Genomic DNA, 24509 nt, shown 5'->3' on the forward strand with positions numbered 1-24509 from the left:
CCATAGGACAGTAGCGAAGACGGGGCGGGCCTTGGCATGGCCTCGTCCCACCCAAGGCCCCCCGAACCCTAAAGCCCTGAGGCTCTTGTCAGATTGCCCTCTTCTTTGCCTGTTTCAGGAGCAGCTACGAATGAGGCGATCGGAATAAATTTTGGGAAGATAGATTGTCTTCTCCACCTCTCTATGCATCCTAGCTACCACGGGACGGGAAGAAGGTGGTCTCCTCGTCAGACTGGCGCCGGCATTTGAGTCAGGCTCATGAAGGGGCAGCCCCAGTTTGGGGCAGGAGGGGGCGGATCGCCGAGTCGTTGTTGGCTAAGATGGCGATGGCGGTGGCGGTGGCGGTGGCTGCGTCCAGGGTCTGGGGGCCAAGCCGAGGTCTGGGCCAGGCTGCCCTCCTGGCGCTGCGGCGGCCTGGGGCTCGGGGGCTGGCTCGATCTGTGAGTACGTGGGGCCCCAGCGGATTTTCCTCAAGGGGGAATAGTAATGCAAAGGCTATCTTCAGAGCGTGGAGCCCCTACATGGTGTGAAGGAAGGGCTGTCACGGAAGGAAAAAGGCCTGGGAGAGACTATTTGGAGAGGACACTCAAGGGAAGAACTTCCACTTCTTTAGGAGAGGAACAGCGAGGCAGCTGCTGTGTGTGTCCTGAGGGAAGGAGACTTGGAGAAGAGGGGTGGGGGTTCCTCATTTGTTTTTCGTCTATCTCCAGGGGAGGTCCCTTGGAGAGACGGGAGGATGGCGAGACTTTGCCCCTCAGGAGTTGGAGAATGAAAACGACTTTGTAAAGGGGAGGCATTCTTCTGGGTAAAGAATCCTCTTCAAAGAGGAGAAAGGAGAGGTCAGATTCTTGTCACGGGCTTTGATAGGACCCTGCATTTCTTTGCTTCTTTGCCACAATTCTAATTTTAAAATGGATTGCGTAAAAAACTTGTTTAATTCTTGTATCTCCTGACCGAATGTCAAGACAGGAACTTCATGTATTCTGGACACTGTGCAGAGGACATAATTAGTAAGTGTTTGCTGAATTAATGAGGGGAGAAAAGGAGGGAGAGAATGCCAGACACGGCACTTTGTACACATTTCTTAGAAACACTTGAGAAAGCTTTGTTTCTTGTCAAAAGGCCCTTTGAAGTGATGGTGCTGAGGGCAAGATCACGCTGCAGAAAATCTAGGTGGAAGCCCCTGCTTTTAGGGCGAGAGGCAGTGGGCTGCAGAAGAGCCTTGAACTAAACTTCACAGATAAGAGAGTAGTAGGCTGGGTGCTCACGCCTGTAATCCTAGCATTCTGGAAGGCTGACGAGGGAGGATTGCTTGAGGTCTGGGGTTCGAGACCAGCCTGAGCAAGAGCAAGACCCCATCTCTACAGAAAATAGAAAAATTAACTGGGTGTAGTGGCCAGCACCTGTAGTCGCAGCTACTTGGGAGGCCAAGGCAGGAGGATTGCTTGAGCCCAGGAGTTTGAGGTTGCAGTGAGCTATGATGATACCACTGCCCTCCACCTGGGGTGACAGAGGGAGACTCTAGTCTCAAAAAAAAAAAGCAAAAAAACGAAGTAGTAAAGTGGGTGGGTTCTGGAGCTAGACCACATGGATTCATATCTCTGTTCTGCCACTGTCCAGTTGTGTAGCTTTGGGCAAAGGCCTGCACCTTTTGGGTGTAATTTTCCTCTCTGTAAAATGCTAACAGTGGCCACCTCATAGAGTTATTGTGAAAATTTAATATGTAAAGTGCTAAGAACTGGACCTGGCACATGGTAAGGGCAAGAAGAGTGTTGGTCACTGTTGATAGTGAGCGTGGAGGGAAGGGACAAAAACTGACCTTGGAGATGGGGAGAAGAAAGGAGGTGACCTCGGGAGGGAGGCCTTGGATTGATAAGGCTGTGGGGAAAAATTTATCAAGTTCTTGTGAGCTTGGTTCTGATCCTCTAAACCCTAATGTCAAGGAAGGGAAGATGGAATCTGTAGGAAGAAGCTCTGGTAGGGCAAGATGAAGAAGTTGGGCCAGGAGTGGAGCATAGGTACCTAGGAAGGGACACAGGTGCCTTGACACAGGTGAGTACAGAAGGATTGCAGGAGCAGGGCAGGAAGTGGGTAAGGCAGTCTCCTGCCTTTGGGCTGTTCCCTTTTGCCTTTTTTTTTTTTTTTTTTTTTTTGAGGAATCATATGCTCCACAGCTGATCTCAGTCCCAGGAGCCCATTGGCTGGGCAAGTGGGGTGGGAGTTGGGCAGGACTGGGGCTGGCTAGGGAAAGGTCATGTGTTGCTGATTAAATCTGTTTCCCTCCAGGCGCAGTCTCCCTGTTGCCTTCCTTTTTCTTAGGGGGGTGGTGGTGGTGGAGGAGAAGTCCCTACGTTTTATCTATATATTTAAAATTTTGTATTTTCTTGGAGTCACTGTTTTTTTCCCCCCTCACTTGTGTTTCTAAGATTAAAAAAGAGACTGCTTTTTTGAGTGGGGGGAAGAGGTAGTAGCATTTAGTCAAAGAAGACATTAAACCAGGGCTGTCCAAAATAACTTTTTGCAGTAATGGAAATGTTTTATATTTGTCCTGTTCAGGTCGGTAACCATGAGCAACACGTGACTATTGAACACTTTAAATGTGGCCAGTGGGACTGAAGAACCAATGTTTTAATGTTAGTCAGTTCCACCCACCATATTAGTCAATTTTAATGAGTTTAAGTTTAAATAGCCACGAGAGGCTGGTGGCTGCCATAGTAGATGGTACAGTTTTATGAAAGTGGAGATGAAGAGATAGTGCCTGGGGGAAAGGTTGGGAGGTTGTGTAGTCACAGACAGATTGGATTGAATTACCAGGGTTACCAGGGCAAGTGGCGTTAGGAGGAGGGATGGGGTGGCTTTACTTTGTCCCTGCCTTCTTGTGTCTCCTGTCACCACCCACTTTATTGGAGGCGTTTGCCCAGTCCCTTCCTTCCCTTGCTGTCATAGCAGATGTTTTAGTGCTCCGGGAGAAGAGGAAGAAGGAAACTCAGCTTGTCTGGGAAACGTGAGTCAGTTTCTCAGCCAGCACCCCAGGCCTGGGCGTTTGCCAAGTCATTTCACTTCTCTGACCCCAGCAAGTGGGGTGAGTAAAGTCCCTACCCCGCTGGGAGTCAGGGAGCACCTAGAGCTCAGTCTGTGCTAATGATCAGTCACTTTATTTCTCCGACCCAGCTGCTCAGGGGCAGCTGTCTGGGGGCTCCGGTGCCCTGTGCATTATCTCTAAGTGGTAGGTGTGTCTCGTGGGATGGATGGAGACGGTCATTACTGATCTCCTAATCATATAGGTGCATCTCCTTGGCTAACATTTTAAGAAACCCAGCCTCATTTTTCACATCATGAAGCACTTCATGATTTATAATGCCAACTCACATCCATTATTATATTTAATACAGCCACACTGTAAGGTCTGTACTGGTAGTACTCTCCTATTACAGATAGAGAAACTGAGGCTTACAGAGGCAAGGTCTGAACTTAGAGCTGTAGATTCCAAAGTCCACTTTCTTTTCCTGGTACCAGGCTGCCAGGAGGAAAAGGGTTGGGGCTTAGATTTAAGTCTTAGGCAACATCCTTCTTAGCTCAGTATGGGCGTGTATCACCAGCCTGTGCCCAGGCTGTTGGCGCTGGTTGGAACTTAGGTTGGGAAGAGTCCCTCAGCCCCCAGTGTCCCCTTTCCTCTCTGCACTTCAGCCTCAGTCACCATCTTTTCCTTTCTTAGATGTGCCTGCTGTCACCTGGAGGCTTTTGTAGGCATGAAGTCCTTCAGATGAAGGCTGATATGCCACTTCTACAGAGAATCTTCTGGACTGCAAACACCAGGTCTCGATCTTCAAAACAGGGACAGTAGTAGTACCTCTTTTAGAAAGCTGTGGTGAGGATTAAAGAAAGTGGTTCCTTCCCCCGCCCCCCGCCACCAGGCTGGGGTGGTAGGATCATAGCTCACTGCAGCCTCAAACTCCTGGGCTCAAGCCACCCTCTCGCCTTAGCCTCCCAAGTAGATAGGGCTACAGGCATGCACCAGCACACCTGGCTATTTTTTTTATAGAGATGAGACTCTCACAATGTTTCAAAGGCTGGTATTGAACTCCTGGCCTCTAGCAATCCTGCCTCCCAAAGTACTGGGATTACAGGCATGAGCCACCGTGCCTGGCCAAGAAAGTGGTTCTTAGGAAGCACTTACTACATATACTGAGCACTGAGTAAGGGCTCAAGAAATGAGAGTTTCTGTAAACTAGGGACAGTAAATCTGGTCAGGGAAATGCCCTCCCTTGGGGCTTTACACCTTCAGTGCCTAGTGCTGCCAAAGCCCCTGGGCCCCTGAGCCTGACTCATTTTCATATCGCCTTTCCTAGCCAGATAGCCGGGGAAGAGGAGGCTCAGCTCTCTGCTTTGTTTGAGGGCAGAGTGCCTCAGAGGTTCGGAGAGAGCACGATTGGGTGGCTTTTGCTGTCTTAGATACTGAAGACTCGGAGTTAACTGGCACCGTCCACAAAGCCTGCCATTCTCTGGACCTGAGCTTTCTTCCTGCCTCTCCCGGCAGTAGTGGTCAGGCCGCCTGGCTGTACGTGCTGGCGTGGCCACTCAGGATCTCTGTGGCTCTGGACAAGTCACTTAACCCGTCTGAGCCTCACTTTCTTCTCTTTGTTGGAGGTGTGGTAATAACGCCTGCCTCACCTGGATGCCGTGTAGGCGAAGTGAGCACGTAGGCATGTGGTTATTCTTGTTAACCTGCTCAGGTGTGTTGGTCTTCAGTATCCTCCCTCTCCTGCCTCAGAGCCTTTGTTGTTCCCTGGGCCTGATGTGTTCTAACCCCTGGCCTTTTCCCGGCTCACCCCTGCCTGTCCGGCAGGCCTTGGCCCAACTCCTCCTCCTCCACCACTCTTTTCCCGGTGCCCCATCTGATACTAGCTAGCGGATGTTCCTCCCAGGGCTGCTTTACCCACCTCTCCATAAGCCTGTGAGGTAGATACTGCCTCCAAGAGGGAACGCAGCTCGGGGAGACTGGCTCCTGTCCAACACTGCATGGCTGGAAAGGAACAGAACCAGGACTGGAACACTAGCAGTTTAGCTGTAGAGCCCATCATCCCACCCGCCCTGTGGTCAGCCACTGTGCTAGCTGGCCTGCACTGAGATGACCCCTCGCGGTTGGAACATGTGTGTTCAGTGTTTGTCATCTGTCCTTCCCTGTCTCCAGCCCTTTCAGTTCAGGCCTGACTTGGAGCAAATTTGTCAAGAGAAGTTGTCAAATATACTTATTAGCTACTCGTATTTATGAAGCATTCATTATGTGCCAGGCACTGGGCTAAGCAGCCTGTGTATAGGTGACAACCCGTGAGGTAGGTCTTCATTCCACCCTCAGTGTGCACAGCAGGAAGCCGGAGCTCAGGGAGTTTGAGTGACACAACCACGAGGTGGTGTCTGCTTGCAGTCCTTGCCCTCAACCACGGCGCCTTAGGGATTGACCCCCCAGGGCCACCCCAGTGCTTCTGGGCAGACCAGGCCATCCAGAACAGGCAGGCAGTGCTTCCTGTGTGGCGGGAGAGGATGTGCCTTGAAAGCTTTGTGTGGATCTGTGCAGCCTCTGCCATTGTAACACTGGCCACCGGGACAGCCCCGCTCCCAAAACAGAAGAAAAAATGGGTGGAGTCACATCCTTCCTCTGCAGGCATTTGACCACCCAGTCCCATTACTGGGGCATTTCCTCAGGACCAGGCTGAGCCCTTTGCTTATTCAGTCAGTGCGGTGGCCCTGGGGGTGGGGGCTGCCGTCATGTCCACAGACCCAGGAAACGGGGAGGAAGGCCCAGCTCAGGCCCAGCTCCAGTATATGGAGCACACCGGGGGTCCTGATGGGAGCCTCCAGTCTTCAGAGGCAGACAGCCCTCTCCTGACCCCTGCTGGCCCCCTCCTAGTGCCATTCCACCAACTCAAGCCTTCAGTCCTGTTCTGTTGGCATATTGGCACGTTGTCTCCCCCGTGCCTCAGTGTTCCTCTCTGGAGTGCCTGCTGGGGCCAAGGTTTAGTTTTAGAATCCAGTTTAAGGTACAGTCAGTTTTTGTTTTTTTTTTTTGAGACAAAAGTCTTGCTTTGTTGCCCGGGCTAGAGTGCCATGGTGTCACCCTAGCTCACAGCAACCTCAAACTCCTGGGCGCAAGCAATCCTCCTGCCTCAGCCTCCCGGGTAGCTGGGACTATAGGCATGCGCCACCATGCCCGGCTAATTTTTCTATTTTTTTGTAGAGACAGGGGTCTTGCTGTATTGCTTAGGCTGGTCTCGAACTCCTGGCCTCAGCTGTCCTCCTCCCTTGGCTCCCAAAGTGCTAGGATTACAGACATGAGCCACCCGGCCCCTTCTACCAATTTTTGAGCATGTAATATGTCCCAGGCCTGTGTGCATTATCTTAGGAACTTTCCATACAGCTCGCTGCAGCCTTTTCACAGATGCGGAAATTCAGGGAGATGAATGTGTTTTGCAGAGAATGTGTTTTGTGGAGAACCACGCAGGGAGCTAAGGAATTGGAACCCAGGTCAGTTTGACTCCAGAGCCAGTGAACTGAACCACTCATTCATGTGTTTATTCAGTCATTACCTACTGAATGCCTGCTGTGTAAGCCAACCTGGCCACTGTCCCTACACTCCTAGAACTTGTGCGTGTGGGAGACAGACCCAAGACAAAGGAATCTTCTAGAGAGAGGTGAAGGTCCAGCTGTGCCGAGTGCTCAGAGGGGGAAGCACAGTGTACAAGGGGCCAGCGGTTTCTTCCTCGCAGGGGAGGGGAGGCCTGCTCTGCTGTCATCAGGCCTGAGCCTGCCCTGCCGCTGGGAGTGTGATTTCTTCATAGCCACAACACAGATAAACGCACGCACGTAACACTCTACCCCACTGGAACCTTGGACAGCTTGTTCACTGCAATTAAAGGGGGGAGTTGGAGAGGACGCACTTGAGCACCCACGTGTGAGATCCAGCTGGTAGCACACCTTGCCCTTCTTGAACTCCTGTTGGAAGTGAAACCACAATTACTGACTTACAGAGAATCCGGGGCATGTTGGGAAGAAAAGATGCAGATGTGTGGAAACGGGGCCAACAGTGGCAGTTGGGGTTAGGAGCATGGATTTGGGGTCTGAATCTCAGCTCTGCCCATGTCTGAAGCCCAGTCCTGATGTAATGTGTGTGTGTGGGTGTGTGCTGGCCTGGTGCAGGTTATTTTAGCACCTCCCCAAGCCTTGGCTTCCTTGTCTACTCAGGTGCAGTAGCAAATAATCCCACCTCGTAGGTCCTCTGAGGACTCAGTGAGGTTGTGTAGCAAAACTCAGCCTGGCGCGCAGCGCAGGTGCTTCGTAAAGGGAAGCTGTTACAGTACTTAGGCTGGTTCAAGACTGCCTTGCTCAAGAGCTAAGAATTCTAAATGGCCCACATCCTGTTGAGCATTTAGGACTTCACTTCTGTTAGATCTCCTGGGCTTTCCCAGCCCTTGAGGTGGTGCGATGGCCTCACTGCCACTCTGGGCTCCTCCTGCCATTCATCACTCTTGTCTTTTGCATGTTCTGTTCCCCTTGCGTAGAATGCTGTTCCCCTGACTCCTCTGTCCTTTAGGTCTCAGCTCTAGCATCACTTTCCAAGGGAAGCCTTACCCCCTTTCCCCTCTGCCACAGGATGATGTGAATCACCCTCCTCATTACTTGGTCAGCATCTGTCGTCCCAGCTAGGCGGCAAGGACAGATGTCTTGCCTGTCTTAGGTCCCCAGAACCCAGCAGAGGGCTTGGAACAAGGCAGGTGCTCAAATGTTTGTTGAATGAGTCAGTCTAGGCTTGCACGGGGAGCTGGGACAGGGGTGGAAGGCACTGGAGTGTGTACAGCAGTTTGCCAGGTGGTGGGGGAAGAGGCCTTCTACTCGGGCAGCAGCGAATTAATCCTGCCGCACAGATTCCCTGGGGACTCGGTGAGATTGTGCCTGGCACACAGTCACGACACTTAGGTCAGTTCAAGGCTACCTGGCCTCACGGAGTGAGGGCAGGGACGGGTGGTAGAAATAATGGCCAACATTTTTTTGAGTATTTGCTATATGGCTTACAGATCCTCTGCTGAACATGTTATATGCATGATCTATGTAACTTAAACCTCACAATATTTCCACGGGGTGTCCTCCATTTTACAGATGAGGAAGGACACATATGAAGAGGGGAAGTCACTTTCCATGTCACCCCATAAGGGATTTGAACCCAGGCAGTCTGACTCTTGAGAGCTCTGAGCAGCTCTATTCTGGGTGGCCTCCGTGGTGTGCGGTATAGGGGTCGGTAAGGGCCCGGCTGGCTGCCTCGAGGACACTGTGCAGGGTGTGTGTGCCTAGGGTGGCAATGGGACACAGAGGAGGGGGCATCTGTGGCCAGATGGGGGAGGCCTTGAAGTCGGGGTGGAGAGTTTGGGCCTGTGTAATGAGGGTGACAGTAGCCACCACTTCCTGAGCTACCTGCCACTGTATTGAGTCATGTAATCTTACAGCAGCCCTGTGGGATAGATGTTACTGTTATCATCCCAGTTTTTCAGGTGAGGAAACGGAGACACAGAAATTTAATAACTAGCCCAAGGTGTCACAATGTGAGTCAGACGCCGGAGCCTTACCCACCCGTCCCTCCTGCTGCCGGGATCGAGGCGGCAGGAACCTCAGCGCTGCTCCTGACAGGGTGTCTCCTCCACCCCTCTCCCCAGCACCCCCACAGGCAGCAGCAGCAGCAGTTCTCGTCTCTGGAGGACAAGCCTCAGTTCCCAGGGGCCTCGGCAGAGTTTGTAGACAAACTTGAATTCATCCAGCCCAATGTCATCTCTGGAATCCCCATCTACCGCGTCATGGACCGGCAGGGCCAGATCATCAACCCCAGCGAGGATCCCCATGTGAGAGGCTGCCTCCCCCCCTTCCCGTGCCCCTCGTGCCCAGGCCTCTTGCCTGTTTCCTCTCTCGTCCCAACTGCCCCACGTCTGTCTGTGCCTCCATCTGTAGCTGCCCCAGGAGAAAGTCCTGAAGTTCTACAAGAGCATGACGCTGCTTAACACCATGGACCGCATCCTCTATGAGTCTCAGCGGCAGGTGCGTAGGGACAGGCCGGGGACCCAGGGGGGAGTTTGGGATTACCTGAGGTCCCCCTACCTGTGTTTGGGCCAAAGGACAGCTCCCAAGGAGGAGAAATCCTTCTTTGGCCTTAGAGTTCCCCGGGGCTGTGGAGGAAGAGTGGGAGGGGTCCTGCCCAAGGGCGGAAGGATGGCCCTGATCACTAAAGACACCTGCTGTGCGCCTGACAGGGGCTACCTGTGCTGGGAGAAGGTAGGGAGGACAAGGCCGATGGCCCTTGCTCCTGGGAGCTCACAGTCCTGAGAAACAGGGTGGGCCCGCAGTGCTTCCTGGAGTGCCCGAGGGACCCCTCGGCCCATGTCAAATGTGTTGTGGTCCTCAGAAGTCTTAGTATCAGGGACAAAGATCCAGTCAAACCAGTGTCCACAAATAAGGAAATATATTGACTCAGTTGCAGTCTGGGGGCTTGTTTTCAGGCACAGCTGGATCCAGGGGGCTGTGGTTATCAGATGTTATCAGACCTTCTTGTTTTCCGTGTGTCTTTGTTGTTCTCTTTTGCTGTGGCTTTCTTCGTTGTCAAGCGGCAGTGGTCTCTGGCAGCTCCTGGCTCATGGGGAGGTGGCGGAAAGAAAGGGTTCAGGGTGTAGGTGCTGAAGCAAGTCTGGAAGATCAGAGTCCTTGCTGTGCCCGTTTCTAGCTCTGTGGCCCTGGGAAAGTCGCTTAACGTCTCAGTGCTTCAGTTTTCTTGTCTGCATTTACCTCTTGAGGTTGTCATGAGGCTCGATAGTGGCATATGTGGTGACCTTAGGAGCAGCGAACTGGCGTTTAGCCAGCACTCAATAAATATTAGCTATTATTATTTGTGATGATCCTACCAACCTTGTGGTTATTATCTTTCCCACTTAGCATTGGAAAGAGAATGGTCCCTAATGTTCCAGCAGAAGGCCCAGGGCTGGTGCTCACTGGCCAAGCTTTGGTCATAGGTTGGTGACAGATTGTCCATGCCCGGGCCATGTGCCCACCCCCAGGAACCGAGAGAGTGGAGGAGTAGACCCCATCCCTCCCAGGCCGCAGAAGTGGAGAGCAGGAGCAGGAGCTCCTATCAGACAAGCATGTTGGCAGGAAGCCTCAGATGTCTGCCACGCCTGCTGGGTCAGAAGAGGGCTGGCCGTGGGAGTCTGCATTTGTGTCAAGCCCCCAGGTGATCCTGCTTGGACACTTAGCGGATTTGGGTGGGCAGCCCACTCTCGGGCTTTCCCACTCACAGGAACCCTGTGTATGGGTTCCCCAAGTTAGGGTGGCATCTCCACCCAGCCCACAAACGTCCCTGGGCTCCCACTCTACATAGAATCAAGTCTTGCCCCTCCCGACCACCCTGCTCCCTGTTCCTCCATGGCTTGGTGCTCTCTGCTCCCTTCTCCGCAGCCCCAGTGCCAGGCCACCCACTCCTGCGTGCACAGCCTCCTTCCTGCACCTGCGTGGGCTGCACAGACGGGGCTTTGGAACCTGATAGAATTCGGTCCAATTGCAGCTGTGACTTTGGGCAGGCGGTTTGTCTTGTCTTTGCCTCAGTTTCCTGACTGTATTAAAAAATGGAGCCAATGATGGAACCCACCCTGTAGGATAGGGGTAGGGCTTCTGTGAGTCCCAGCATGTACGGTCACTTGCCTATTGGGTGACATCAGGAAGCTCTCAGTAAGATCACCTCATCCATCATGGTTCAATCTATTGGGATTATGTTTAGCTATAAGTCACAGATCCCCTTCCCACTCAAAAAATAAAAACCGTTACAAATAAAAGCAGTAGCTTAAGCAGATGAGTAGTTTCTTCTCTAAGATAAAATAAATCTGGAGATAGGTGGTCTGGGGCTGGTGTGGTGGCACCCTGATGTCATTGGACACCAGTCTCCTTTCATTGTTTAGATCTGCTGTTCAAAGCGTTGGCTTCTATCTTCTCCAGGTCCCCTCATGGTCCAAATGGCTGCTAGGCCTCCCTCCATCACGTCTCATTCCAGGCAGGAAGTAGAAAGTGGAAGGTCAGACGTGGTACATCCCCGCTATCTCCCCATCCCCACTTGTATAGAACTTTCCAGGTAGTCCCACCCAACATATGCTTACATTTCATGGGTCACTCCTAGCTGCAAGGGAGACTGAGAAATGGAGTCTTTTAGTCCAGGCAGGTGCTGCCTGTGGCGGATGAGATCTCTGTTGACTGAGAGGCAGGGGGACAGCCTCTGCCGCCAGCCCAAGCCCTGTTTCCTCTGGGGCCGGTCTCAGGCTCCTCCTCACGCTAACCTCGACAGCCCTGCCAGGTCCTCTCACCCAGCAGCCACCCACGCACTTGGCACTGGAAGGTCAATTAGCTTTTAATTGGCTCTCCCCACTTGGAAGAAAGCACGTATTCATTGAGTTCCCCACAGTAGCTGCAAAACCAGGCCTGTGGAACTCGTGGAGGAGGGCACTGCTGAGCCCCGAGGAGGACTGGCCACGGGTGTCCCTTAGAGCGCTGTCCAGGCTTGCTTTGTTTCACTTTGCATATGGCTCTGGGTGACCTCACTGCTGTCTGTGTCCTAGGGCTTCCCCAGCTCTCCCGCCAGACGGCTTGTCAGAGTCCTAGATCCATCTGGCTCCTCGCCCTGGTGGATGTTCCTAGCAAACAGCCTGTCCGAACTTGACCTTGGCGCCTTCCTCCCTAGTCCCTTTCTCAGTGAAGGGCACCACCATCCCCCCATCCGCCCACGCTGGAATCCCGCATCTCATCCTTTTCTCCTCCCTGCCCACCCGACCATCGCCCCATCGCTCTCCCTGGTTCCCCCTGGCCCAAAGTATTTCTGTAGAGACCTTCAGCTGCTCAGCGGCACCATCCAGGGCCCGGACCCCTCCTCTCTTTCTGCTTCTCTGTTGTTGGCGAGTTGGCTTCCATCCTGTGCTTGTTGCCTCGTGTTCACAAGAGGGCCGCTGCGGGTCCAGGCTTTATGGCTTCGTGCAAGGCAGGAAGAAGGGACTGGGGGCAGGGCTGGCACCAGCCACGGTGCTCCCTTTTATCCAGAAGGCAAAAGCGGACTTCCACTGGAGTCTCTAGCTAAAACTATGTCCCATAGCCACCTCTGGCTGCAAGAGAGGCTGGGAACCTGAGTGTGTGTCTTTTCCAGGCTTGCGTTGGGGATGTGGGTGACGGAAGCTGGCCTGGGCCCGGTGTGGCCAGGTGGCAGGGTCTGCGCCCCTCGCACTGCTGACTCAGCTGCTTAAGCTCGTCCGTCTGCTCCTCTCTGGCCTCCCACTGCTGTCATGCCCGGCCACCGCCCCTGCTGTCCGAGTTTGCTGCAATTAGCCTTGTCTCCTCCATCCATTTCCCGCACGGCAGCCTCAGAGAGGTTTCTAAAACGCGTGTCTGACCACATTGCTCCCTTGAGGAGGACGGTCAGTGGATTTCCGCTGTTCTCAGCGTGAAGCTGATGCATAGTTCTGCATTTTCTGGGTGCTGCCTCCGTCTCCCGCCTCATCGTCCCCACCCCTCCCACTTTGTGTCTCAGCCCTTCTGGCTTCGCGGTGTTTACTGTTCCCTCCATCTGGAGTCCCCCACCCGGCCCTCCTTTGCTGAGCCCAGGCAGTTTTCCCTGATGTTTTCCCGTGGTGGGATGGGCATCTCCTCTGGGTTCACATCCCAGAGACCCGATCGCTCTGGCTGTAACCAACCTGACAGTTCCTCCATGAAGGCAGGAACCCTAGTGCAGCCTGGCCCAGAGCTGGCCTTCAGGAAGACTCTGTTAATGAATAGAGTCATCGGGAGTTAGGCAGGATTTGGATGGTTCTCTGTCGTTGCCCAGCGTAACCAAGCTTGGGCCTCTGGGCCCCCTTCCACCCCCAGGGCCGGATCTCCTTCTACATGACCAACTATGGCGAGGAGGGGACGCACGTGGGGAGCGCAGCGGCCCTGGATGCCACCGACCTGGTTTTTGGCCAGTACCGGGAGGCAGGTGCGTCTGTCCGTGGATTGGCCCTGTGTTCCCTGTTGAGGTGCACATTTTAGTTACCCCGAATGGTCTTCCAGGAGCAGCATAGTGCCAGGAAGGTCTAAGGAGCTGGAAGAACTTTCTGAGCAAGGAAGAGGCAAGCCAGGGACAGGACTTTGGAGGGGTCAGATTTCGCTCTGAAGGCCAGGAAGTGTAGGGTTAAGAGCCTATGATGTGCTCCTTGTTCTCACTCCTGTGGGAGCTAAATATTAAAAACAGTCGCTCTCACGGAGACAGAGAGTAGAATGACAGGTACCAGAGGTGGGGAGGGTAGCAGGGAGGGGGGATATAGTGGGGATGCTTAATGGGTGCAAAATGCAGATAGATAGATAGTTAGATAGAATGAACAATATTTGATAGCACAACAAAGTGACTACGATCAACATAAGTTAGGGTGTACTTTAAAATAACTAAAAGAGTGGGATCGGAACGTTCCTAACACAAAGAAATGATAAATGCCTGCGGTGATGGACACCCCAGTTACCCCGCTTTGATTAATTCACATTGCATGGCTGCATCAAAACATCGCATGGACCCTGTAAAGATGTACAACTATTATGTACCCATAATAATTTTTTAAAAAAGAGCCTGTGCCCTTAACCACTCATTAGCAGTTGTCGGGTTTTGGGCAGACCAGTTCTGAGCCCCAGTTTCCCCTCTCCGGAAGTGGGATCACGGTGGCACCTGCACTGAGGGGTTTCTGGGAGGATGCAGCGAGGCCAGGCCGAGCTGGGGTGTGAGTGTGCCGTGGACCCTGTCCACGCGGTGCGGGCCTCTGCTGGCTTCAGTTGCTGTCCTTTAGGGAGCGGGAGCAGGTAGGAGGGCCTGTGTAGACCTAAGCACGGTGCGAGATCGGGGAGCCTGGCAGGCCCTGGCTGGGGAGCTGATTGAATGAATGAAAGGAGAGAAGGATCGAGGAACAGGAATGAAGGAAACTGAGGAACACTAACGCGTGCCTGGGAGCGAAGGAGTTACCCAGGGAGCAGCGAGTCGGGTGTTTGAGGGATGGTTATTGGTGCCGGACCTGTAGTTTCCTGGTACAAGTCAGCGTCCCCTGGGCATAGGGGCCACGAGTCTGAACTTTTAACGCTTCCTCTGCCCCTGTCCGGTACCCAGGGTCACGTTCTGAGAAAGCCCAATTTCAAGATGTCGTGTCAGTATCTTGGACCTTCTCTGACCGGCCACACGGCCCCCTTTCTCTCTCCATCCAGAGCGCCGCCTCACTGTCTGTCGTATATGTGGTGTGACCACGTTTTATGTGAATTTGTATTATGTCAATTCAAAAGCATGTGACAAAAATACTAATAAACCTACGTTAAAGGTGAATGTTGAAGTAACACCGAACACCTTCCACCCTCACTAAGACTTCAGGAAGTGTATCATTCCAAAGCCGATTGTCCACGCAGTACTGAGCTGTGTTTATTTTGATGTCTCACGTGGCGCCCCTTCAGCTGGGAAACACTCCGCGCTTGCCTTTCTCAGGCTCATCAGGAGTTGTGTGCATTTTGCCTTAGGCCAGCTCCCGTCTCTGCCACTTCGTAGCTGTGTGACGTGGAGCCCCATACGGCAGCCCAAGCAGGGAGGATAATCCCACCTGCTCCACAGGGTGGTTGTGAGGATTAACCGGGTTACTCTACGAAAAGTGCTCAGGATGGTCCTTGGCACATAGTGTTATCTTCATATTTGTGATTGTTGTTCAGGGAAGATGTGCAGCCCTTGCATAAAATCTGACCACTGTGTAATGTGATCCCCATTAAATTTTATTCCGAAGAAAGGGTTCTGCAGTAAAGAAAGGGTTTGGAAACCACTGGAAGCCACAGACAGCTGCTTCTATGTCATGCTCCTGTTCTCAGAGTGCTTGCAGGGGACGTCACTGATCCACGGCTAAGGCTTGGGTGCGAGGATTGCCCCCCTTTTCCTGTGGGGCAAAGGGGGTTGTAGCTTGTCCTAGGACAATCACAAACTCCCTGTTGTCTTCCGACTTAGCAGAGTGGTCCCCAGAGCGGTTCCCTTTGCTGATGAGGTGGGCGTCCACCCGAGGTTTTGTTTGAAGAAAACAAAGCGTTTGACTGCTGTGACAAATCAGAATATTTCCTCTCTAGTCCAGCAGCTGTGAATGAATTAGTGGCCTATACTTTTATCTGGTTTATGGTGATGATTTTTAAAAAGTAATTGAATTAGTTGAAAACACTTGAATACTAGGCAGTTTCTCATTAAAAGAAAGAAAGAAAAAGGCCATTTTTGCTTTCTTTTGAAAAACTGGATTATCTGGCCTCCCCGAGCAGCGGTCAGTGGCCTGAACATCAGCCTTGCTCCTCAGCCAGGCCGGTGCTTTCCAGTCTGCCCGCCAGGTCCTGGGTCTCTGGCACCTGCCCGGTCTCCGTGAACAGCATCCACGTTTGCCTTCTCTGCTCGAGTCCAGCTCCCTTGTACAGACAGGGAACTGGAAGCCCTGGTGGCAGGGGGCTCACCCTGGGTCTCCCACGGGCTTGGTCTGACCCCTGCACTGCCCAGCCGGCTCACCACTCCCTCCTCCCCTCCTAGGTGTGCTGATGTACCGGGACTACCCCCTGGAACTGTTCATGGCCCAGTGCTACGGCAACGTGAGTGACCCGGGCAAGGGGCGCCAGATGCCTGTCCACTACGGTTGCAAGGAACGCCACTTCGTCACCATCTCCTCTCCACTGGCCACGCAGATCCCTCAGGGTGAGGACGCGTGCCCTGGGCCTTGTACGTGCAGGCCAGTGTCACACCCCGTCCAGGACTCAGTGTCTTTCCCTCCCTTCTGAGGGGCTGCTGGGCCGGTGCCAATCAGAGGCCTGTTCTTTGCTCCAGACTCTGTTTATGCCTCTTGTCTGGGACCCTTCAAAGGGAGACTCTGCTGGTCTCCCCAGCCTGTTCCGCAGCTTTGAACCTGCATGGCCACACTCTGCGTTTCCCAGCTGTGCCCGGCCCATTTCTCTGCTCAGGAACACATCCAGTGTGTTCATGGGTGTGCACCAGGGCCCAGGCACTGTGCTGCTGCTTCGCGATCATTGTCTCAGGACACTCGCTGTGGCCAGAGGGGTAAACGTTAATATTTACTCTTGTTCCTATTTTAAAGAGCTAGAAATTGAAGTCCAAGATGGAAGGCACTTGGTAAAGGTCACGTGGCAGGGAGAGAGGAGCAGGAACTCACACCAGGGACGTGTCAGTGCAGAGCCTGGGCTCTGGGCCCTCACTCTTGTCTTCCTCCATCCTCAGGGTCAAGCAAACTCCTCTGAAGCTTACCCTGGGTGCCCTGAAGCCCCTTCTATTAAACGGGGCTTGTTTGGGAAGCAGACCCAGCAGGTGCCAGGTCTGCGCCCACACAATGTGAGACCAAGGAATCGCCCTGTCCCCGCTCTGCACCCTCTGGGGCCTGCAGTCTGGTTGAGGGTCGGCGCAGGCTCTTCGCAGCCCTCAGAGTGTGCGCGGCACAGCGGGAGGCTCCACCTTGGCTTGTTCTGTTTGGGAACCAGGAGCAGTTCAGGTGTCTTAGGTGGGCAGTGGGCAGGGAAGCTTCTCAGAGGAGGGGCGTTTGAGCTAAAGCGTTTCCATAAGGGCTGGGCCTTGCTCCAGCCTTCCGTGTGGGTGCCCGCTAAGTCACTCACTGGCAAATGTGCAGAGTCCCTGCAGCATGCCGGGCACCGCGCTAGGTGCAGTGAACAAAAAAGACACAACCTCCGTCCTCCTGGTGCTGCCACTGTGGGGAGACAGACGGTAAGTAAGGTGAAGTGACGCCTGGAGTGTGTCAGGGCTGGTGAGCCCTGTGGGAACAGCCAAGCCAGCGAGGAGGGCGTGGCGTGTGCTGGGTGGGTGGGGGCCATCACTGCAAGGTGACACTGAAGCAGGAACCAGAGGAGGCGAGGGAGGGAGCCACGTGGCTGTCTGGAGACAGGTGCAAGCTCGATGTGTTTGAGAAGCAGGGAGGCACCTGCAGGGCAGGTGTGGAGTGAACAGGTGTGGAGGGTGGCTGGAGGTAAAGTCCAAGGGGTCGGGGGTGGGTGCAGATTGTGCAGGTCGGGTGGGGCAGGGACTTGGACTTCTACCCAGAATGGAACGGGAGCCGGGGGCCATGGGGTGGGAGGGGTCTGCTGTGGAAGAGTTGGCCTGGCCCACGGGGCAGCAGACTCCTCTGGCTGCCCCGTGCAGAGCGGCTGGGAGTACTGGGGGCCTGTGAGGAGGCTGTTCTGTAACTTAGGTGAGAAGTGATGGTGGCTTGACCAGCGTGGTGTGGAGTAGACGTGGGGAATGACAGAAAATTTGGAGTTGGAGGGCCGGGTGCAGTGGCTCACGCCTGTAATCCTAGCACTCTGGGAGGCCGAGGTGGGCGGATCGCTTGAGGTCAGGAGTTCGAGACCAGCCTGAGCAAGAGCGAGACCCCGTCTCTACTAAAAATAGAAAAAATTAGCCGGGCACGGTGGCACATGCCTGTAGTCCCAGCTACTGGGGAGGCTGAGGCAGGAGGATCGCTTGAGCCCAGGAGTTTGAGGTTGCTGTGAGCTAGGCTGACACCATGGCATTCTAGCCCGGGCGACAGAGTGAGACTGTCTCAAAAAAAGAGAAAAGAAAATTTGCAGTTGGAGATGCTGCTGAAGTTTTTGGCCTCAGCCGCGGGGAGGATGGAGCTGCAGTCAGCTGACGGGGAGAAGACAGGTTTGGGCAGGTGCTGCGGCAACGTCAGGTCCGGGGTTTTCTTTCCTCCCGGAGCTTGACGACAGCGGCCTGAGCCCCAGAGCCCGGGCTGGGGTGCGTGGATGCCCATTTCTGCTGCTCACCGCCCTCCTCCCCTGCAGCGGTGGGGGCGGCCTATGCAGCCAAGCGGGCCAATGCCAACAGGGTCGTCATCTGTTACTTCGGCGAGGGAGCAGCTAGTGAGGGGGACGCCCATGCTGGCTTCAACTTTGCCGCCACGCTTGAGTGCCCCATCATCTTCTTCTGCCGGAACAACGGTTACGCCATCTCCACGCCCACCTCCGAGCAGTACCGTGGGGACGGCATTGGTACGGGCCCTGCTGGTCACTCCCCACCCACCCTTATCACGTCCGCTACTCCGCAGTCCCCCAACCCCCTGGCCCCGTGGGGTCTGGCACCTGTTTGTCTTCCTCTCCTGTTCTCACTCTGCCTTCTTTCCCTCCCGCTCCCGCTGCTCCTTCCCTCCCGGCCCTGTGCCTTTTCCTCACCTGTGCCCTGGCCTGACTGCTTCCCCTCTGTCCCCACAGCGGCTCGAGGCCCTGGGTACGGCCTCATTTCCATCCGCGTGGACGGCAACGATGTGTTCGCCGTGTACAACGCCACAAAGGAGGCCCGGCGGCGGGCTGTTGCGGAGAACCAGCCCTTCCTCATCGAGGCCATGACCTACAGGTGCCTGCCTGTCCCCACGGCTCTGCTAGCACCTTAGCATCTTCCTCATGTCCTTCCACAGAACATGCCTCATTGCCCCGTACCACGTCCCTTCCTTACTGTTATTCCACTCCCACCCCTTCCTCCCTGGTCCCTTCCTCCCACTCCGTCCCCCTCTCCAGGGGGCTCCACGTTGACCTTGACACCCCCCCCCCCCCCCCCCCCCGGGCAGGATCGGGCACCACAGCACCAGTGATGACAGCTCTGCCTACCGCTCTGTGGACGAGGTCAATTACTGGGACAAGCAGGACCACCCCATCTCCCGGCTGAGGCGCTACCTGCTGGGCCGAGGCTGGTGGGACGATGAGCAGGAGAAGGCCTGGAGGAAGCAGACCCGCAAGAGGGTGAGGGCTGGGCCTGCCTGGGGGTGTGCTGGGGGTGCTGCTGCAGCCTGGGGAACTCTGGGCCGGGCCACTTGTGTCCTCGCAGGTGTCCTTGGCAACTTGTTTTCAGTTTCCTCGTCTCTGAGGGGGACGGTGGTAGTGCCCATTTCAGAAGGGGGTCTGAGGATCGGGTGGCTTCATCCATGGGGAGCGCACGTGCCCCGCCCCCAGTCAGCCTGGGGCAGTGCAGCCCAGCGGGAAGGGCAGATCCTCGGGTCAGGCAGCACCCTGTGTCCTGGCTCTGCCCCTGACTACTTCACTGTGGGCAAGTCCCTTCTCTTCTCTGTGCCTCAGTTTCCTCATTTCTCAGCTGCCTACTTCTTGGGGCCACTGAGAACCTTAAATGAACCCCACAATTAGTTCAGTGCCTGGTCCCTGCCAAGGATGCAGATGCTGGGGTCTGGGTGTGTTTGTTACACCCCCATGATGACGACCATCTTCCTCGTCCAGATGGGAACACGAAAGCTCAGAGCCCCTTGCCAAGGTCCCACAGGAGGAGGGAGGGCCCTGGGTGGGAGGAGCTGTCCGACCACCGTCCTGTGTCCCCACAGGTGATGGAGGCCTTTGAGCAGGCTGAGCAGAAGCTGAAGCCCAACCCCAACCTGCTCTTCTCAGACGTGTATCAAGAGATGCCTGCTCAGCTCCGCAAGCAGCAGGAGTCCCTGGCCCGTCACCTGCAGACCTATGGGGAGCACTACCCCCTGGACCACTTTGAGAAGTGAGGCCCGGTCACTCTACCCCCACCCACCTTCAGCCACCCAGCGAGGCAGCCCCTGGAGAGCTGGCAGGACGCTGCCCCTTCCCCAGCCAGCTCCGTCTGAATACGCAGGGACCAGGTGGCACCTGAGACCGTAACAGGTGGCTCCCACTCCCCAGTCCTGCCCCTCCAGGCTGTTACATTCAGGGGTGGCAGTGTGTGAAGCTGTTGCTGAGGCTGTCAGCCCCTGTTCACCTGTTGCTACCGTGCCTCCCAGGCTGGGTGAGGGCGTCTGCAGGCCTAGTGGCCCCTGGGTTTGGGGTGGGCATGGCAGGCAGCCTGTGAAAGCTGCTGAGCGTGCGCGGTGGTCAGCAGAGATGGTGAATAAACTGCCTCTGCATCTGGCTCCGTTCCACCTCTGGCCTCTGTTTCCTGGAGTTTGCGGGTGTGGGGGGAGTTTAGCAAGACGGATTTAGGACCAGCCCCAGCCTTTCCACTTTACATGAATGAGGCCGAGGCGGTTGCGATAACTGCTTCCCCTGGAAACTTTCGCAAGCTGCAGAGTCAGCTCCAGCAGACAGGGTGGGGGTGGGGGTCCTCCAGAGTTGGTCTCCTGCTGTCCCTCAGAGTGGGGCAAGCCTGGTGTCCAGCAAAGGGACCACGAGGCTCATCAGAGCCAGCACTGCCCAGCATGGGGGGAGCGTCTAGTGTGCAGGACAGGGTGTGGCTGAGCTCTGGGCTATACCACTTGGGGCCCCACAGACGCGAACACAACTCCAGGCCTCAGAGTGGGGAGTGCATGTTTTTCAGAAAACAAAAAGTGGACAGAAACTGTCTGTGGCCCCATCCTGCTTGGCCAGGAAGGCCCAGGAGTGGCTCAAACAGTCTGGGTTCTAGGCGCCCCTCCTTCACATCAAGGCCTGGGAGAGGGGCTGAGCAAGAGGCCCAGGCCAGGTCAGTCCTCCCCGTCCCCGTCCCCCCCATGGAGGCTCAGCACTGATGCCGTGGGTCCCGCAGTTGTTTCCAGAGCCGAATGCTGTCCTGGGGGCCGAGGGGCCGCACCAGCAGCAGGTTTCGGACAGTGCAGCGGTTCGTAGTGCGGTCTGCCGGCCAGTCCGTGAGGAAGCCTGGGTGGGCCCGGGGCACCAGCCCCAGGGCACGGAAGCAGAGGCCGGTGTAGACATCGTCGAAGGGGAAGGGCGCCACACGGGCTGCGGCCTGTAGGAGCCAGGGTGCCAGGCGCCCCGCGATGACATAGCCACCTCCACTTGCGTAGGCCGGGTAGCCACCTTCGAAGAAGGACTCAGGCACATAGAAGGGTCCTCCAGCCTTCCGGAGGGGTGTGGCCTGGTTAAAGACCTCACCCAGGTAGAGGCTCCGGGCCCAGGTGGGTGGCAGGGCCTGCAGGTGATCCAGCAGGGCCGGGGTGTGCACGAAAGCGTCGTCTTGAACTTGCAGGACAAAAGTCACATCAGGGCAGTGGTGGCCCAGCCAGGCCAGCAGCAGCAGGTCTTTGAGCGTCCGGTTGAAAGGGACGTCAAGGAAGTCCCAGAGCAGCAGGTCACTGTAGCGATGGCTCTCCCAGGCCACCAGTGAGCTTAGATCAGGCCCAGCCTCACCCACGGGGGACCCCAGCAGGAAGAGCAGCCGGATCCCAGGAGCTGGACTGCCCCATGTCTGCCTCACAGCCTGTCGTTCCGCAAAGCGACTTGGTTCTGACTTGACAGCCAACAGCAGGTAGGGGACGTCGGTATCCGAGCAGCTGGCCACTTGGCCACCACCAGCTCTGGGCAGCCACTGTGGGAAGCTCCGGCAGGCTGCTGACAGCAAGAAGCGGCGGAGGTCCTCAGGGTAGGTGGCAAAGTCAGGGATCTCAGCAGCGGCAGCAGCCCCCCAAGCCTGGCAGCCCCCTGCCTCAGTGCTGTCCCCACTGGGCAGGGTCCCCAGCCGCCACTGCTGCTGGTTCCAGTAAGCCAAGGGCAGTGGGCCAGTCTGGCCTAGGCGGGCCGAGAGGTTGGTGGGCAGGGTGGGCTCAGGGTTGGCCGTCGTGGGGCCTGGCAAGGTGCCCCGGGGTCCAGGGTAGGCCTTGCTGAGCCGGGACTCGGATGTCCACTCGATGTACACCTTGAGGCCCAGCAGCGTGAGCAGTGCTGACAGGCAGAGAAGGCACTTCGGGCAGCGCATGACCCGGCCCGGGGACAGGGCAGCCACCGGAGCTACAAGGGAGCCACAAGGGAGCCACTGAGGCCTTTGGGGTGCGGGGATGGCCTCCAGAGAGGGCCCCGCCAGGCCCCAGGCAAACAGCCTCACATCTCCCACAGTCCCTGCCAACCCTTGTGATGGCTTCTCTCAGTCCCAGACCCTAAAAAGCTCCTCCGACACGAGGACTTTCCCTATCCCTAGACCTCAGAATCCCCGATTCCAGTCCCGTTCCAGCGCCCGTTGTTTTGACTCAGTCCAACTCCACCTTCGGAGAAGCCCAGGTCTGCCTCTTCCTAGAAGCCCAGGAGGGCTCCACCCCAGGGTCTAGGCCACCAGGACCCCTGCACCTTCCTGTTTCCTCCCCCTGTCCCTTCATTCATCCTTCTCACTAGGAAACTAGGATCCCTTGATTCCTAGCTCGCTGGGCTTAGTTCCTTCCACCTTCTTAGAAACCCAGCCTACCTCCCACCAGGATCCCCACTCCAGGGGCTGGGGAGCCCCGGATCTGGCTCCGCTTTACCTTTGGGTCCGACTCCCACCAGCTCCGGCACCGCCGGGCCTCTGGTCAGGGCCTCCCTCAGCTCCCTCCGTGCTGCCCTTGCCCGTGCGGCGGCAGTGCGTTCTATCCGCCCGGCCCAGCCCAGCCCATCCAGAGGGCCGGGGAGGGGAGCGGAGCGGGAGCAGGGAGGGCCCCAGGGGCCGGGAGGGGCCGGGGCGGGGCTGAGGCAGGAGGGAAGGAGGGAGGAGGGCAGGAGGCCGACCTGGGAGATGGGGCTCTGGCGTGTTAGGGCTGGTTTTCTGGTGAGACAGCGGGAAAGGTGCAGGCGGAGGCCACAGAGACAGACGGGAACCGCGAGGCCTGGGAGGGGAGAATCGGGGCCTGGGGAGCGAGTCCAAGGGAGGGGGAGGCCGGGGCTGGGCCTGGGCAGGGAGTGTCAGAGTGACCAGGGGAGGCCGAGCCCCACAGAGGCCGAAGGGCTGGCGCCGGGCCCCGCAGGGAGGTGGTGGCGGGGGACGGTGAATGTGCTGAGTGGGGACGGACGGCCGCCTGAGATAGGGATGTCTGCTGTCGCTGCCCAGAGTCCCGGTGCGGGTGGGGAAGGGGGCTGGTGAGGAGGAGGAGAGACTGAGACATCCTGGAGAGGGAAGACAGCCAGGAGACCTCAGGCTGGCAGCACAGAGAGGAGAGGCAGAGCCGGTGAGACAGGAGATGGAGGGAGCTGGGGAGAGGGAGAGGAGCAAGATGGAGACGGTAAGAAAGATCAAGAGCTACCAGGAGGCCCCATGGGGTGCTTGGGGAGGCGAGGTTTAGAGAGGCAGGTGGAGGGCAGAGGGAGGGACTCAGAACACACGGCCAGACCCTGGAAGAGGTGACGGGAGCTAGGGAGCAGGAACATGCAGGAAAAGATTGAAGGGGAAGCTGAGCCACAAGGCAACAGCGCGTGAGGGGTGGGGCAACAGGGAGCCCCGGCCTAAGCTGACCCTGCACCTCCTCCATCCCCTTTGGAGCCTGGGCTGCCTGCCCAGCAGGGTGGGAATCTGCTCCCACCCCTCCGCCTGCCGCTAGCCCTGGAGCCAGCCTCTCCCTGGGGCCCAGCCCCTCCCCAGGCTGTACTGTGACTCCAGGAACACTCACATCCGGCCCTCCTGGGACCCGAGCGGGTGTCTGACTGTTTACATCCCTATCCCCCAGAGGCCTCAGCTGTTGGGGCTGCATCAGCTGTCTGGGGACCTCCCAGGACCTGGGGTGGGACTAATGGCCCCCCACTAAGCCTGGCCTCACTCCACCCTGGTTTGGGGAGGGACTCTCCAGATCATCTTAGGAACCCACACTGCCAGTGGCAGTTTTTTATCTGTCCAGCCTGACTTCCTCCCCCCGGTTTGAATAATGGAGCCCGTGGGAACAGCTGGAGGAAGAGTGGGGGGAAGTGGTGAACGCCAATGGAATAACAGCTAGAGTGGGAAACGACAGCGGGGCTGGGGGCAGGGGCCTGAACACTCTGAGGGAGTTTGCCAGCCCACCTCACCCCAGGGCTGGGAGGGGGTCCCTTGCTGTAGGAGCCCCCCACCCCCACAGCTCTCCTGGCTCACTTAGCTTCCACCAAGGGGTGTAGAGATTCTTCAGCAGGGGCAGCACCGCCCCTCCTGGGGGGGGAGTTGGGAAGTCTTTGTATACAGTCCTGTTTGCTTTGTGCATCAGTCCGTGTCCAATCAGGAGAGAGAAATCACACAGCAATTGGAACAGGGGAAAATTGGCATAACGCTGGTAAGAGCTGCCTTCCTAGGGGATATAGCTGGGGGTGAATGCGCCGGCCAAACGCAACATTTCTGTCTCCCTAAGCCTTTGGATTCCTCCCCTCATCCATGTCAGGTCGTTCTGGTCTCGGCCTCAGTAACTGTAGGCCACTATTGGGTCCAAGTTCTGGTCAGCCAACCGAGGAAGCTATGAGAGCCACTTCCAGCTGCACAAGGTAACCCATTAAATCTGGAACCTCTAGTAAGTGCACTCATGCCAGTAAATTTGGCGTGAGCTAGTGTTATATCCACCCTTATTGGTCTAAGAACCTAAGATCGGCTTCTGCACACACTTCCCAGGTTTCTGACCATACATGTATTTGCAAAGTCTTGTCATTCTTTTAGTGTATAAGCTGCTCCCTCCTGAGTCCTAGTGGGCACCTGTGCCCCTGGGGCAAGCTGAGATTGACCCCAGTTATTTCTGGGTCTAGGGGCA

General features: G+C 56.2%; 2 protein-coding genes across 2 annotated transcripts; one reads left to right on the top strand and one right to left on the bottom strand.

Annotated features, from left to right (window-relative positions):
- The first annotated feature begins 36 nt into the window (after positions 1-36).
- On the top strand, positions 37-19982 carry BCKDHA (branched chain keto acid dehydrogenase E1 subunit alpha). The gene is made up of 10 exons (XM_069456894.1): positions 37-56; positions 287-440; positions 8703-8885; positions 8992-9078; positions 12928-13036; positions 15617-15778; positions 17890-18096; positions 18316-18457; positions 18669-18840; positions 19431-19982. The coding sequence occupies exons 1-10, from the start codon at positions 37-39 to the stop codon at positions 19599-19601; spliced, it is 1407 nt and encodes a 468-aa protein (XP_069312995.1). The 3' UTR covers positions 19602-19982.
- A 377-nt stretch (positions 19983-20359) lies between these two features.
- Positions 20360-22375, bottom strand: B3GNT8 (UDP-GlcNAc:betaGal beta-1,3-N-acetylglucosaminyltransferase 8). Its single transcript, XM_069458081.1, has 2 exons — positions 22299-22375; positions 20360-21792 (listed from the first exon to the last, which is right to left on the bottom strand). Exon 2 carries the CDS (start codon positions 21758-21760, stop codon positions 20567-20569), a length of 1194 nt encoding a protein of 397 aa, XP_069314182.1. The 5' UTR covers positions 21761-21792; positions 22299-22375; the 3' UTR covers positions 20360-20566.
- Between the last annotated feature and the right edge of the window lie 2134 nt (positions 22376-24509).

This window comes from Eulemur rufifrons, chromosome 24 (genome assembly GCF_041146395.1).
Source record: "Eulemur rufifrons isolate Redbay chromosome 24, OSU_ERuf_1, whole genome shotgun sequence".
Classification (NCBI taxonomy): Eukaryota; Metazoa; Chordata; class Mammalia; order Primates; family Lemuridae; genus Eulemur; species Eulemur rufifrons.